This window comes from Salmo trutta, chromosome 22 (assembly GCF_901001165.1).
Source record: "Salmo trutta chromosome 22, fSalTru1.1, whole genome shotgun sequence".
In the NCBI taxonomy this organism is placed as follows: Eukaryota; Metazoa; Chordata; class Actinopteri; order Salmoniformes; family Salmonidae; genus Salmo; species Salmo trutta.
The window spans coordinates 49,526,963-49,544,130 of record NC_042978.1 but is presented as its reverse complement, the minus strand read 5'-3'; the positions used below and the strand labels follow the sequence as shown (position 1 = coordinate 49,544,130).

Below are 17,168 nucleotides of genomic sequence, written 5' to 3'. Positions count from 1 at the left end.
ATGGCATGACATGCTTTCACTGTAAAGCCTATTGTAAATCAGACAGTGCAGTTAGATTAACAAGAATTTAAGCTTTTAACCAATATAAGACACTTGTATGTTCCTAAATGTTTAATATCCATAATTTTTATGATTATTTATTTGAATTGCGCACCCTCCAGTTTCACTGGAAGTTCTCCCGCTAGCGGGACGCCTAGCCTTAATACCCATTTATAGACAGCCTATATTCCCAGTCTACTGTACAAAGTGTTCTTTAATAACCACTATAAGTCAGTCTATATTCTCAGTCTACTGTACAAAGTGTTCTTTAATAACCACTATAAGTCAGTCTATAACCTCAGTCTACTCTGTACGGAGTGTTATTTAATAACCACTATGTCAGGTGCGTCGTAGAAAGTGGACCAAGGCGCAGCGGGTATCGTGCTCATCTTCTTTTATTTATATAAATGAACACTTAAACAAAATAAATCGACGTTAACCAACAGTTCCGTAAGGACACAAGGACTATACGAAAAACAACTACCCACAAACACAAGAGAAAATAAACCCACTTAAATATGGCCTCCAATTAGAAGCAACGACAACCAGCTGCTTCTAATTGGAGGTCGTTCCCAAAACTAACATAGAAATAGAAAAACTAGAAAACCCACATAGAAATAGAAAACATAGAACATACACCAAAAAACCCGAAACACACAAAACAAACACCCCCTGCCACGCCCTGACCAACAACAATAACAAATAACCCCTTTTACTGGTCAGGACGTGACACACTAAGACAGTCTATAACCTCAGTTTACTCTGTACGGAGTGTTATTTAATAACCACTAAGACAGTCTATAACCTCAGTCTACTCTGTACAGAGTGGTATTTAATAACGACTAAGACAGTCTATAACCTCAGTCTACTCTGTACAGAGTGTAAGCACATAGAATGAAAAAAGACACGTTTTATATATATATATATAACAATTTATTAATTTACAGTCCTAAAGTGAAGATACAGTCAAATGTATAAATAAGACAAAGGCCATGAGATATTTTCGATGAGAACAGTTGTCTTTATGCACCCAGACTGTTTCTCACTGCTTTCATATGAAGCCCTAAAGCTCCTTTTCTGCATATATGAAATGCTACGTGAGGATGCATAGCAATTACAATGTATTGAGGAAACAGTAGCTTGTAAACAAACAGGCTTGCAAACCCATGTCCAAACACATACATTTGGAGACACTGATGACTAACCTCAGTGTCAAACATAACTTTTTGCTAGAAAGTCGGTAAGAGATTAATCCAATATATAATTTTGAAATGAATGGCTACATATTTTTTTTTTTTTTTGGTAATAGGACAACAAAGAAACGTTAATATACAGTAAATGCATTTGATTTTAACATGAATTAACTTGGCGGGATTCATTGAAGATACACTTTAATTAGTGAGAATAAGATTGTATTATGGTAATAATAATAACCTTGCCCAAAAGCATATTAGGCATTACTAAGCATGATCTTAAACAGTTAACACAGATCAAGATCTACTAAGAGTAAAAAGGCATGCATTTCCCCCTTTTAAAACTAACAAAAAAATACTGTACAACTACAATTACAACTGGGATGGAATCCATTGATTTGGTCTTTACCAGCACTTTGACAAGGTGGAAAATAGTTACAACTGAAGAGAGGTGATGATGAAACAAGCTCTAATTCATTTCCCAAAGTCAAAGTTACAGTCCCAAATGGACAGGAGAGGCAGTATAGAACAAAGTTACAGTCCCATATGGACAGGAGAGGCAGTATAGAACAAAGTTACAGTCCCATATGGACAGGAGAGGCAGTACAGAACAAAGATAGTCTCATATGGACAGGAGCGGCAGTATAGAACAAAGTTACAGTCTCATATGGACAGGAGAGGCAGTATAAAAATAAGTATTGAGATGGCAGAGGCTTGAGTGAAAACAGGCAGAAAAATGTATAAAAAAATGTACTTAAAAATAAGTCAGTCAGATAAAATTCATATTTCCGATGGTTCCACCTCCAGCTTCTCAGAACTCAGACTTGGCGCTGACAGAGCTCTCGTGTGTTCCCTTCAGCTCTCCTGCACTGGTGGCCCCAGATCCCCCGGCCCTGTCTCTAAAGAACAGCCTCCTCACCGTTCCCCGGAACTTCTCGGCCCCAAACAGGTATACCAGAGGATCCAGGCCCCCGTTCAGACAGGTGAGAGAGGAGGTGACACGGTTGGCCAGGGACAGACCCCGCCTGGTCTGGCAGGAGACATCTGGGTGGGCGTACCCCAGGATGAACGTGGCTCTGGAGGCATGGTACGGCAGGAAGCACACCACATAGATCAGCATGACCAGGCCGATGGTCCTCAGGGCTCGCAGCTTCAGCTGGGGCTCCAGTCGGGATCCTCTCCTCAGGCTGTGGATGATGAGCAGGTAGCAGGACAGCGTGGAGAGGAAAGGAGGGGTGAAGGCTACGGCTAAAGAGACGAGGGCCTTACGAGAGGCTTTCTCCCTGTACAGCTGTAGACACACCGTCAACCCGTCCACCTCCGCAGTCTGGCGGGTGACCAGCAGGGGCGCCATGGAGACGGTGACCAGCGCCCACAAGGAGAAACTGATGGTGTGGGCGTAGCGGGCACGGCGGATCTTCAGTGACCTCACTGCGTGTACCACGGCCAGGTAGCGATCCCCAGCCACGCACGCCAAGAAGTAGAGACTCGCGTACATGTTGACATAGAACAGGAAGCCGGCGACTCGACACGGAATCTCGCCGAACGGCCAGTGGCCCCCTGTGAGGTGGTATGTGGCGCGGAGCGGCAGGATTATGACGTAGGAGAGGTCGGCCACAGCCAGGTGCAACAGGAAGACGTTAGCGGGAGAGGATGTGCCACGCTGCCGGGAGAAGATCCAGAGGGCCAAGGCGTTACCTGTTGTGGTGAAAGAACGAGACTTGTACTGATCTCATTTATTAGAACTCAAACATCCTTATCTCAACTAGGGTGGATGAAGAGGATATCTCAACTAGTGTGGATGAACAGGATATCAACTCGGGTGGATGAAGAGGATATCTCAACTAGTGTGGATGAACAGGATATCTCAACTAGGGTGGATGAAGAGGATATCTCAACTAGTGTGGATGAACAGGATATCTCAACTAGGGTGGATGAAGAGGATATCTCAACTAGTGTGGATGAACAGGATATCTCAACTAGGGTGGTTGAAGAGGATATCTCAACTAGTGTGGATGAACAGGATATCTCAACAATAACTGTCAAGGTAGGCTATATAGCTAACATAACACAACATAATGGAACAAAACACAACACAACCCACCGCAACGCTACGCAACATTACATAACATAACATAACATTCCGTAACATAACATAACATTCCGTAACATAACATAACATTACCATTGAGCGCTAGGAGAAAGACCAGAATGTAGTAACCTCCAAACACCATGTTCTCCACAGTGTTGTCTACAGGAGCACAGCTACTCTCTGAAGACGCGTTGGACAAGATGGACGTCAGGGCGTCCATGTCCGTGGTGGGAGTGGTCTGTATCTTCATCTCTGGGGAGAGAGAGAGGAGAGAGAAAGAGGGAGACACAGAGAGAGAGACCGAGAAAAGGGCGATCAAATAACTGAGAGGAACTTGATTGTACTGCTTTTCTTTTGAAATGAAGAAGAAAATGAGCAGCTGATTTTTGGGATGTGGTTGCAGTAAAAAGACAAGCTGTAATCTAAAATAAAAACAAAAGTTGAAAAAGCTGGAAAATCTTGGAAAAGAGCAAGAAAATAAATTACCAAGATAAAACCAAAATGGAGATTCTGTAGTCTACAGATATCTACTCTTGCAAGGCAAAGAACAACTTTAAAAGTAAAGTAAGGAGAGAGTCACCCAAGACCTTGGTGGCAGACTTTTCAATACTAGAGGGGAAGAAGACAATAAATCTCTTAGTTCATCCTGAGAGCCCATCACCAAATACACAAAATATAGAAAGATTGGTATTGGAAACGGCAGACAGATAACAATCAATGTGGACAATGATGAAAACTGCCCCTTCCTCACCATAATGTCTACCATAATGACACCATCATTATTCAGGGGTCAGAAAGCAGCCTGAGGGAGTTCCAGGAAGACTTCCAGTCCCTCAGAGAAGAAGCAAAGAAGCCTCTCCACAGGCCAAAATCCATGACAAGACAACCCCTCCAAACCCTGACCGAAGCCCCGTCTCTCAAAGACTCTCCTCTGACGTCAGATCTCTTACAGAAAGTCTATATTTTCTAGAAAGAGACTTTGCTGAGTTCAGAGAGAAATCCTTGACCTGCCAGAGCAGAGGCAGTCAACAGCTGACAGAGAAGGAAGACCAGCCTGGTGAATCAGGTGGAATCAGCAGCACAGTGAGATCAGGGAGCTACAGTCAGCCACGAGAGAACTGGAGGAGGACAACCATGCCTTCAGAACAGACGTGTGTCCACCACTGTCAGACCACAGCCACCTACAGAGAGAGATACAGGAGCTGAAGGAAGAGATCATCAGATGTACAGAGAGAGAGATACAGGAGCTGAAGGAAGAGATCATCAGATGTACAGAGAGAGAGAGATACAGGAGCTGAAGGCAGAGATCATCAGATGTACAGAGAGAGATACAGGAGCTGAAGGCAGAGATCATCAGATGTACAGAGAGAGATACAGGAGCTGAAGGAAGAGGTCACCAGATACCAGCCCAGCCACAATGCCGACGTGGCCATAGCTCTGAACAATGTGGCTGACCAACGCTACTAAAGAGTTCACATCAGCCAGAATCACTCTCTCCACTCATTTCCTCAGACTAGACGTGTGAGTAATCTACACCATCAACACAGAGGTATCACAGACCTCTTCCCCTCTGACATAGGTGCACCTGATGCTTCACTGGGACTTTCAGCCTCATCACTTCTATGACCATGTGGACCTCAGCAAGAGCGGAGTCTCTTTGAAAAAGAACTGAAAGACACTGCCCTGGACCGGATCCTCTCCAATACCCACACCAAGCCCAGAGACTAACAAACACTAGTCCCCAGGCCCCTCCTCAACATCCAAGGAGCCCCAAGCTACAGAGGACCAACATCCCCACTGGCCCCAGTCCCCATGCAGCTCTTGGTCCTCAAATCCCCTCCAGTCATCACTGGCAGAGCATCTAGCCAGCCACAACAGGCAGCACAGAAGAACAGCTCAGCAGCAGCGACTGCAACAGGGTCCTCAGCACAGAACAACCAAAGCCAGATAAGAGACCTATTGGCTTAGTAATGAGCTTTGAAGGAGTGCAATAGACATTGCGTCATCTGTGGATCTGTTGGGGCGGTATGCGAAGTGGAGTGGGTCTATGGTTTCTGGGATGATGGTGTTGATGTGAGCCATGACCAGTCTTTCAAAGAACTTCATGGTTACAGACACGAGTGCTATGGATTAGTAGTCATTTAGGTAGGTTATCTTGGTGTTCTTGGGGACAGGGACTCTGGTGGTCTGCTTGAAACATGTAGGTTTAACAAGATTCGGTCAAGGAGAGGTTGAAAATGTCAGTGAAGACACTTGCCAGTTGGTCAGCGCATGCTCTGAGTACACGTCCTGATAATCCGTCTGGCCCTGCGTCTTACTCACATCGGCTACGGAGAGCTTGACACACAGTCGCCTGGAACGGCTGGTGTTCTCATGCATGCTTCATTGTTGCGCGCATAGATGTAATTTAGCTCGTCTGGTAGGCTCGTGTCACTGGGTAGCTCTCAGCTGTGCTTCCCTTTGTAGTCCGTAATAGTTTGCAAGCCCTGCCACATCCGATTAGCGTCAGAGCCGGTGTAGTAGGACTCAATCTTAGTCCTGTATTGACGCTTTGCCTGTTTGATGGTTCATCGGAGGGCATAGCGGGATTTCTTATAAGCGTCCGGGTTAGAGTCCCGCTCCTTGAATGCGGCAGCTCTACCCTTTAGCTCAGTGCGGATGTTGCCTGTAATCCATGGCTTCAGGTTGAGGTATGTACGTATGGTAACTGTGGGGACGACGTCATTGATACACTTATTGATGAAGCCGGTGACTGATGTGGAACATGCACTACAGATGACATCATGGGTAAAGTACCAATGATTTGCTCTAAGATAGGCCGACTGAACTACAAACATACATGAACTACAGACGACATATTGGGTGAAGTATCAATGCACGTATAGGCTATGTAGCCTAGAGAATAATACTTTTTTAAACTATTATTATTAATGAATATAGAAATACTGTTATTAGTTTTATCCCCATAGTTATCACACATGATAACAAATTGGTTCACAGATTAAACATTCCACTGTTAAACACATCCTAAAGGAACATTTGAAACACAACATCCGTAAATATAAACTGCTATAACAGTCAGGGTTTGTGATCTTCAACCTTTGGGGTGAATCAAAATCAAAATCAAATGAAATTGTATTAGTCACATGCACCGAATACAACAGGTGTAGACCTTACAGTGAAAAGCTTACTTACGAGCCCCTAACCGACAGTGCAGTTTAAAAAAATATGGATAAGAGATAAAAGTAACAAGTAATTAAAGAACAGTGAAACAGTGAAAAACAACAATATATACAAGGGGGTGCCGGTACTATGCATAGATGACAGCAGAGAGTGGCAGTGGTGTGGAGAGGGGAGGGGGGCAATGCGAATAGTCTAGGTAGCCATTTGATTAGATGTTCAGGAGTCTTAGGGTTTGGGGGTAGAAGCTGTTTAGAAGCCTCTTCGACCTAGACTTGGCGCTCCGGTACCGCTTGCCATGTGGAAGCAGGGAGAACAGTCTATGACTAGGGTGGCTGGAGTCTTTGACAATTTTTAGGGCCTTCCTCTGACACCACCTGGTATAGAGGTCCTGGATGGCAGGAAGCTTGGCACCAGTGATGTACTGGGCCGTTCGCACTACCCTCTGTAGTGCCTTGTGGTCGGAGGCCATGCAGTTGCCATACCAGGTAGTGATGCAACCAGTAAGGATGCTCTCGATGGTACAGCTGTAGAACCTTTTGAGGATCTGAGGACCCATGCCAAATCTTTTCAGTCTCCTGAGGGGGAATAGGTTTTGTCGTGCACGCTTCACGACTGTCATGGTGTGCTTGGACCATGTAAGTTTGTTGGTGATGTGGACACCAGGGAACTTGAAGCTCTCAACCTGCTCCACTACAGCCGCGTCGATGAGAATGGGGGCGTGCTCAGTCCTCCATTCCCTGTAGTCCACAATCATCTCCTTTGTCTTGATCACATTGAGGGAGAGGTTGTTGTCCTGTCACCACACTGCCAGGTCTCTGACCTCCTCCATATAGGCTGTCTCGTTGTTGTTGGTGATCAGGCCTACCACTGTTGTGTCATCTGCAAATTTAAGGATGGTGTTGGAGTTGTGCCTGGCTGTGCAGTCACGAGTGAACAGGGAGTACAGGAGGGGTATGAGCACGCACCCCTGAGTGGCCCCTGTGTTGAGGATCAGCGTGGCGGATGTGTTGTTACCTACCCTTACCACCTGGGGGCGGCCCGTCAGGAAGAAGTGTAACTTCTGGCCTGTTCTGAAAGAGGAGGTTGTGTCTTACTATAAATCCTGCCGCGTACCACCCAGAGACTCAAGGTCTAGTGCCTACCACCCAGAGACTCAAGGTCTAGTGCCGACCACCCAGAGACTCAAGGTCTAGTGCTGACCACCCAGAGACTCAAGGTCTAGTGCTGACCACCCAGACTCAAGGTCTAGTGCCTACCACCCAGAGTCTCAAGGTCTAGTGCCTACTACCCAGTCTCAAGGTGCTCTTGGCAGATTTCATCAGACTTTGAAGTCTATGTTGAGAGCTTACTGCTTTGAGTTTGAGAAAGACTGGGATGAAGGGGTCTTTTGCTGTTTGCAGCATGGTAGGTTGTTCAGGAATCTCTCTGTTTTAATCCGAATGAACTCGTGTTTGGACATCATGTCAGAGGTCCTTTGATTTTGCTGATAGAGCGGTTGTTGCAGGGCGACACCTTAAAAGCAGGAACAAATCTGTTGGAGAAGGTTAGCACTTTTTGATACAGATTGCACCACACCTGTGAGTTTTCAAGTGAGAATCTGGAGAGGACGCAAATTAAAATGAAAGTTTGGTAAGATTGGAAGGCCCTTTCAATGTGGGTGACCAAGTCCTGGTTTTGTTGCCATTCTGGAGTTACTGTTGCATTGTTTTGTTGTTTTGTTGTTGTTTTTCAGGCCCTTACCCCATAGTGAAAACAAATTGGTAATCTGGATTACATCATCGCCACACCGGAGCTCAGGAGAAAAAACTGACTGTGTCATGTCAACATGTTGAAACCGTACTTCACCCTCTACAATGGGGCGGGAAAGTCAGTGGAAACCGGTAATGATGTCCTGCCTGTTGCCACTGCTGTCACCGTTGACTGTAGTCTTTCTCAAGAGCACGAGGAAAGTCCAATACACCCTGTCCTTGTTGGACGGTTGACTAAAAACTTGTTGTCTTTTTGGCTGACTGGTCAAGGAGGAAAAAGGTGACATTGTTGCACTGCTTTTGAATATCAGGGTTTAATCTCAGATGTGTACTAGACCATTGACGTTGACCCCAATCAAACAAATTCCACTGAGGAAAATCACGAGAAGAAAGTTACTAGGGATATTGCAGGAGTTTCACGTTGAAATCAGACATGTCCATGGTAAGGACAACTTCATTGCTGATTGTCTTTCAAGGGTGGGCAGTCTATACGTTTTGTGTTTTTCATTTTGCCAGTGTGTCGCTCTGGCTCACAACTTATTTTGACTGTACGTTTTGCCGTTTTGGTTGGGCTTTATAGAAGCGTAAACGTTTTTCAAAAACTTGTGAATTTTAGGCAACTATAGAAAGAAAAAGAGAGAAAAAAATTATAAAAAGATTGTAAAATATATTATATTTATTTATTTACAAAAACAAATATATGATAATGGCACTGGAGGGGATGTCTGCTGTTTTATTGTTTCTTAACCAACCGTGTTATTTTGTTAGTGTTTTCACATAGTTCGTAACTTATTTGGTACATAATGTTGCTGCTACCGTCTCTTATGACCGAAAAGAGCTTTGGGACATCAGAACAGCGATTACTCACCTTGAATTGGACAAATAATTTTTCTTTAATGAGTCAGACGAGAAGGATTTACTCCAGACACCCGAACAGGCCCTCATCCCCGTCATTCACAGGAGAAAGAGATGGAGATTTCGAGGAAGGTGATCGGGGTGCCTTGTGAGGATCCAGCGACGAGTAGCTAATCTGTCTTTGCCATTGGTACTATTGGCCAATGTACAATCGCTGGATAATAAAGTGGACAAACTAAAAGCTCATATATCCTACCAACGGGATATTAAAAAGTGTAATATCTTATGTTTCACCGAGTTGTGGCTGAATGACAACATGAATAACATACAGCTTGCAGGTTATGTACTGTATCAGCAGGATAGAACAGCAGCCTCTGGTAAGACAAGGGGTGGCCGTCTATGTATATTTGTAAACAACAGCTGGTGCAAGATATCTAAGGAAGTCTCAAGGTTTTGCTCGCCTGAGGTAGAATATCTCATGATAACCTGTAGACAACACCTTTTACCAAGAGAGTTTTCATTTATATTCTTCGTAGCTGCGTACAAAGCTCTCCCTCGCCCTCCATTTGGCAAATCTGACCATAATTCTATCCTCCTGATTCCTGCTTACAAGCAAAAATTAAAGCAGGAAGCACCAGTGACTCGGTCAATAAAATAGTGGTCAGATGAAGCAGATGCTAAGCTTCAGGACTGTTTTGCTATCACAGACTGGAATATGTTTCGGGATTCTTCCAATGGCATTGAGGAGTACACCACATCAGTAACTGGCTTCATCAATAAGTGCATCGATGACATCGTCCCCACAGTGACTGTACGTACAGTTGAAGTCGGAAGTTTACGTACACCATAGCCAAATAAATTTAAACTCAGTTTTTCACAATTCCTGATATTTAATCCTAGTAAAAATTGTTTTAGGTCAGATAGGATCACCACTTTATTTTAAGAATGTGAAATGTCAGAATAATAGTAGAGAGAATTATTTATTTCAGCTTTTATTTCTTTCATCACATTCCCAGTGGTTCAGAAGTTTACATACACTCACTTAGTACAGTTGAAGTCGGAAGTTTACATACACTTAGGTTGGAGTCATTAAAACTTGTTTTTCAACCACTCCACAAATGTCTTGTTAACAAACTATAGTGTTGGAAAGTAGGTTAGGATATCTACTTTGCATGACACAAGTAATTTTTCAAACAATTGTTTACAGACAGATTATTTTACTTAATTCACTGTATCACAATTCCAGTGGGTCAGAAGTTTACATACACTAAGTTGACTGTGCCTTTAAACAGCTTGTAACATTCCAGAAAATGATGTCATGGCTTTAGAAGCTTTTGATAGGCTAATTGACATCATTTGAGTCAATTGGAGGTGTACCTGTGGATGTATTTCAAGGCCTACCTTCAAACGCAGCGCCTCTGTGCTTGACATCATGGGAAAATCAACAGAAATCAGCCAAGACCTCAGAAAAAAATGGTAGACCTCCACAAGTCTGGTTCATCCTTGGGAGCAATTTTCAAATGCCTAAAGGTACCACGTTCTTCTGTACAAATAATAGTACTCAAGTATAAACACCATGGGACCACGCAGCCGTCATACAGCTCAGGAAGGAGACGCGTTCTGTCTCCTAGAGATGAACGTACTTTGGTGCGAAAAGTGCAAATCAATCCCAGAACACCAGCAAAGAACCTTGTAAAGATGCTGGAGGAAACAGGTACAAAGTATCTATATCCACAGTAAAACGAGTCCTATATCGACATAACCTGAAAGGCCACTCAGCAAGAAAGAAGCCACTGCTCCAAAACCGCCATAAAAAAGCCTGACTATGGTTTGCAACTGCACATGCTTTCATTGCGTATTATTAATATTATTTAAATTACATAGTTATGTTTACAGTGATATATTGGGGGGGACAAATCATATTTTTCCCAGGATGTGGGGGGTCGTGTGTCCCCCGTCCCCCGGGGATTTCCGCCCCTGAACCCACCCTCCCTATCTCCCTAACTCACACTCCCTAACCCACCCTCCCTCCCTCTCTCCCTAACCTTCTCTCCCTCCCTCCCTCCCTCCCTCCCTATCTCCCTCCCCATCTTCCTAACTCACACTCCCTAACCCACCCTCCCTCCCTCTCTCCCTCTCCCACCCTCCCTCCCTCTCTCCCTAACCTTCTCTCCCTCCCTCCCTCCCTCCCTATCTCCCTCCCACCCTCCCTAACTCACACTCCCTAACCCACCCTCCCTCCCTCTCTCCCTAACCCTCTCTCCCTCCCTTCGTCCCTCCCTCCCCATCTTCCTAACTCACACTCCCTAACCCACCCTCCCTCCCTCTCTCCCTCCCTATCTCCCTAACTCACACTCCCTAACCCTCCCAATCTCCCTCCCTAACTCACTCACCCACCCAACTTTCCTCCCTCCCATGTCTACAGTTATTAGGGTCAAACTTGTCACAATTTTTGAATCTAGGTGTGATAAAACCTTGTCTCCAGATGCACCCCAGAGTATAACTGACCCCTGTTGTTCACCTCTCAGAAGCAGCACTGTAACCACATACAGCCACACCTTGTTCTGGGATGCAATCCCAGACCTGGGTTCAAATAGTATTTTGAAATGATTTAAAATAGTTTATCTGGGCTTTATTGAACTTCCTTGGCTTAATGGACCAACAGAGTAGTCCCAGAATGGCAAACCCTGCCCACCTGGCACTCCAGGCAGACTAGAGCAAACGGTGAAAGTATTTGAAAGATTTCAAATAGTATTTGAAGCCAGGTCGGTACCACACCCTCATATCTCTCATTACCCCCTGGTCTGGCCCAGTTGTCTAATTTGTCACATTATAGGTAATGACCGTGTGGCTCTTCCTACGATGAAATGGCCTAACCGTTTGAGACCAGGTGGTTTAGAGGGGATGTTTCTGTTGTGTTACATGCAGCCGCCAGTCTAATAGCAGTTCTTCTGGAAATATTCCAGCCCCGACAGATGCAACTGTAACTGTCTATTGGCTGAAGGAGAGATTAAGACATTTTGTAAAACATTGAACACAGATGAAATGTTTTAAAACATTGAACACAGATGAAGAAGTTTTAAAACATTGAACACAGATGAAGAAATGTTTTAAAACATTGAACACCCATTGAATCTAAAATGCAGAATCTATTTTATTTCCCTTTTTTTTTTTAAAAAGTCCTTCAATGTGGTTTAAATCTCCCACTAAAAGAGAACATTCACCTTTCACTGTCACTTTTAATATCTAATTACCACTCCCCTGCCTGCAACACAGGACAGCTGTAAGCAGTTAGCCAAACAATAAGCCCAAACTTCAATATTATCAGAGCCTCCAACAAAAGCACAAACGAGGTGTGTACCAGAGATAGTTCTTATTATCCCACAGATGTCGGAGCAGAGGGGAATGTGTCAGTGGGATACACACACATAAACCACTCACAATAACAGAAACAACTCATTGATGAAAGTCATATTACGTAGTTGTGGGACTCCCCGCTAAAACTAGGCTTGTCCTGGACTGCCTGGGAACTGTGGAGACATTCCTGGGTGAGAGGAGGCTCAAAACCCTCCTTTGTCCGTTTCAAAACTTCAACCCCAGCAGCTCTCTCTCCTATACATGCTGACCGGAGAGCCAGAGTGACTCCCAAATGGCACCCTACTATACAGATGTGTCACGCCCTGACCTGAGAGAGCTGTTTTTCTTTGTTTAGTTAGGTCGGGGTGTGATGTGGGGTGGGCATTCTATGCTCTCTATTTCTTTGTTTTGGCCGATTATGGTTTCCAATCAGAGGCAGCTGTCAGTTGTTGTCTCTGATTGGAAATCATACTTAGGCAGCCCTTTTTCTCACCTTCAGTTGTGGGATGTTGTTTTTGTACAGCTCAGTGAAAGCCTGCAGAACGTGACGTTCGTTTTCCTTTGTTTGTTGTTTTGTTTAGTGTTCTGAGTTATAATAAAATGTAATCATGAGCACTTACCACGCTGCACCTTGGTCTCCTCCTTACGACGAGCGTTACAAGATGTACCATCTTAATTTGATCACTCTTTTGTTGATGATAATTTTCCTGCACGGCAGGAAATGTAACCTTGTATTGTTTTCAAGGTTTAAAATGGGGTTCTAAAGTTTGTAATTTCCACTTAAAAACTGTAGACTTGGTTTGACCTAACGTAAAATGTACCAAACTCTACAACAACAAAAAACTCACATTTCCTGTTGCTGCAGGAATATTTTCCTTCTATAGCAAACTGGCTCAAATTAATATCCTACATCTGTAATATATGCCATTTAGCTGACATTTTTATCCAAAGTGACTTATAGTTTACGTAAGGTTAGTCCTGGGTATCAAACCCACTACCTGTTACAAGCACCATGCTCTACCAAGTGAGAAACACACTATTCCCTATGTACAGTAGTACACTACTTCTCACCAGAGCCTTACGGGTCCTCGTCAAGAGTAGTGCACTATATAGGGAATAGATGACCATTTGGGACACAGCCTCGGAGAGCCAGAGGTCACATAAGGACTCAGTCAGATGTAGTACCACTGGCAGGATTATTCTCTTCCCTGTCTGTTCCTCGTGGTGTGAAACAGTGTTCAGGACCGATCACTTCCCTGTCTGTTCCTCGTGGTGTGAAACAGTGTTCAGGATGGATCACTTCCCTGTCTGTTCCTCGTGGTGTGAAACAGTGTTCAGGACGAATCACTTCCCTGTCTGTTCCTCGTGGTGTGAAACAGTGTTCAGGATGGATCACTTCCCTGTCTGTTCCTCGTGGTGTGAAACAGTGTTCAGGATGGATCACTTCCCTGTCTGTTCCTCGTGGTGTGTAACAGTGTTCAGGACCGATCACTTCCCTGTCTGTTCCTCGTGGTGTGAAACAGTGTTCAGGACGGATCACTTCCCTGTCTGTTCCTCGTGGTGTGAAACAGTGTTCAGGACGGATCACTTCCCTGTCTGTTCCTCGTGGTGTGAAACAGTGTTCAGGATGGATCACTTCCCTGTCTGTTCCTCGTGGTGTGAAACAGTGTTCAGGGGAGCTGTGGGACTCCGAGGGGACGGCATTTCCCATGCAACCTTCTGCCTCTACATTGTGTCCCAAATAGCATCCTTTTTTCTACATGGAGCCCTAGTTTTGACCAGAGCCCTATTGAACCCTATTCCCTATATAGTGCACTACTTTAGACCAGAGCCCTATGGAACCCTATTCCCTATATAGTGCACTACTTTAGACCAGAGCCCTATGGAACCCTATTCCCTATATAGTGCACTACTTTAGACCAGAGCCCTATTGGGGGGAATCACGCTCCAATGATTTATTACTGTGTGTGACAACCCTCCTCCTTCCACAAAGAACCCCCTACAGGGAGATTAACCCCCAGAACAAGCCTCCATCACAATGATTTGACGGTATAAATGTGTGGGAGTTCGCACCAGTCCAGCAGTCAAGAGAGGAAAGAGGGGATTCTTTGGATCAGACTAGGGGTGTGTCCCAAATGGGCACCCTAATCCCTATCAAGTGCACTGCTTTTGACCAGGGCCAATAGTCAAAAGTTATGCACAATATAGGGGATAGGGTGCCATTTGGGACACAGTAATTGTTTTGAGAGATTATTCAAAGCCTACATTTGTGAGGGGGACTGCTGTTGGTTCTGCAGCGGAGAGCACAGCCTCCTCTCTAGACATATGACACTTTCCACAGGGAACCTGTCATTGGGGTTAACAGGAACCTGTCACTGGGGTTAACAGGAACCTGTCACTGGGGTTAACAGGAACCTGTCACTGGGGTTAACATGAGCCTGTCACTGGGGTTAACAGGAACCTGTCACTGGGGTTAACAGGAACCTGTCACTGGGGTTAACAGGAACCTGTCACTGGGGTTAACAGGAACCTGTCACTGGGGTTAACAGGAACCTGTCACTGGGGTTAACAGGAACCTGTCACTGGGGTTAACATGAGCCTGTCACTGGGGTTAACATGAGCCTGTCACTGGGGTTAACAGGAACCTGTCACTGGGGTTAACAGGAACCTGTCACTGGGGTTAACAGGAGCAAATGTGACCCCTGTTAAGAGTTGATCCCCACAGAAAATACTGAAAGCACAAATTGAAGGCTACAAAATACAGTGGCAAATTTCCCTAAATCTCTACTGAGTTAAAGAAGTTACCTGATGAGATTCACTGACCCACCGTCTGAAAACAGAACTCATCTGACAGACTCCAAATCTAACTCCAACTGAAAAAAACACAGCAGGAAGCCAGACTTTAGGCTTGCATGTGTGCTGATAAATTGCTGGGTTTATATGGCTCTGTGAATGGAGCTAGGTACGATATCTATTGAGTTACAATGACCTGTTATCTCCAGTGACCTTGAGAACTTGAACAAGTCTGTCACGATCGTCGTAATAACATTCAGACCAAAGTGCAGCGTGATATGGGTTCCACATGTTTATTAAGTGAAACGTACAGAAAAACAATAAAGAACGAACGAAACGTGAAGCAAATGAAGTGCTCACAGGCAACTACACATAAACAAGATCCCACCAAAAAAAACAGTGGGAAAATGGCTGACTAAATATGATCCCCAATCAGAGACAACGATAAACAGTTGCCTCTGATTGGGAACCATACCAGGCCAACATAGAAATAGAACAACCTAGATTACCCACTCTAGTCACACCCCGACCTAACCAAAATAGAGAATAAAAGGCTCTCTATGGTCAGGGCGTGACAAAGTCTCATCCTCCCAAACTATAACTCTACAAATGAGAACATTAGATAAGACCATGGTAAAAACTCCTTAGAGTAGTCACAGATCAGTACACCACAAACATCTCAAATGCTTCAGTTAATAATATGAGTTTATTGAGTCAATCTAATTAAATATAAGAATGAAATCCCCCATCAAAATCTGTCAGTTTAAGAGAAATATGTTTTTTTTTTGCATGTGCTGCGTCTCAATCCAACTCATCCGCCTATGACAGCCTTCCGCATCTGCGGTGGAAGAGCTACAGCGGTGTTTGTCAGACCAGGAGGCATCCCAACAATCAGTCTGAACTAATATGACAACTATATGGAAAGATGAGACTCTCACAAATACGATGTTGTTCTCGGTTTTGCTCTACGACCCCCACAAGCGTCACGGGACACGTCTGGAGGTAACCGGTACCGTTTAAAACAATTTCTGGAAGTATGAAGGTGTTGTAGTGTTGTGCAAACCCCCAAAAAGGGGTTAAATATGTGTAAAAATATACATATTTCCTGAGCTTTCTTATATCTCCTAGATACAGGACAGACAACTTTTTTATTGTCATTTAAAAAATTTTACAAAATTATCAATCCGTTTCTTTGGGCTAAAAGTAGTAAAGGCCAAATTCAATATTTTATCAAATATTTGTTTCTATATTTTTTTTATACCTAAATGGGTCCTAAAATTCTAAATCAAATACCTAAATGATACACAGTATGACAATCTTAAAACAATTCCATATATCAATTCCATATATCCGGGAAAGAGAGAGAGAGAGGACACTCAGAAGACTATAACATTGTCATGCGACATTTTCTGCTAAAAACTTAAACTCAAATACAGAAAAGACCATGAGAAGGTAAATTCTTCAATAAAACCAGAGAGAGAGAGATCAGACTTACCCACCAGTCCAGCGTTCTCCTCAGACAGCGTGTACTGCTTGAGGGAAGTGCAGTGCAGTGAGGGGGTAGTGGAGTAGCTGACTAGTCGGCGTTGGTCTGGCTGTCAACAGCTGGTGTAGGACGAAGCAGCAGTAAAGTTGTTATTGAACAGAAGAGCAGGGTAAAGAGCAGTATGGGTAGGCTTCACAGAAGAGCAGGGTAAAGAGCAGTATGGGTGGGCTTCACAGAAGAGCAGGGTAAAAAGCAGTCGGTAGCACCAGCACAGTGTAATGGGTCCTCTTCTGGATGTGGAACAAAGTGAAGACTAGGAGGGACTGGGGAGGATCTGGTTGGTTGGGAGGCTCCTCTGCTGTCCTCTGTGCTGCTCTCTCTCACTGACAGGAGGTTAGGAATGTTGTCTTATCACCCTCTCT

At 44.3% G+C, this 17,168-nt stretch overlaps 1 protein-coding gene across 2 annotated transcripts; it reads right to left on the bottom strand.

Annotated features, from left to right (window-relative positions):
• Window positions 1–953: 953 nt before the first annotated feature.
• Window positions 954–17,116, bottom strand: gpr17 (G protein-coupled receptor 17). 2 transcript variants are annotated; one of them, XM_029708320.1, is made up of 3 exons: window positions 16,756–17,116; window positions 3,418–3,576; window positions 954–2,930 (listed from the first exon to the last, which is right to left on the bottom strand). In XM_029708320.1, exons 2-3 carry the CDS (start codon window positions 3,572–3,574, stop codon window positions 2,044–2,046), a joined length of 1,044 nt encoding a protein of 347 aa, XP_029564180.1. In that variant the 5' UTR covers window positions 3,575–3,576; window positions 16,756–17,116; the 3' UTR covers window positions 954–2,043. The 2 variants fall into 2 exon arrangements, with proteins under 2 accessions (XP_029564180.1, XP_029564181.1); XM_029708321.1 differs by having other exon boundaries at window positions 16,760–17,116.
• Between the last annotated feature and the right edge of the window lie 52 nt (window positions 17,117–17,168).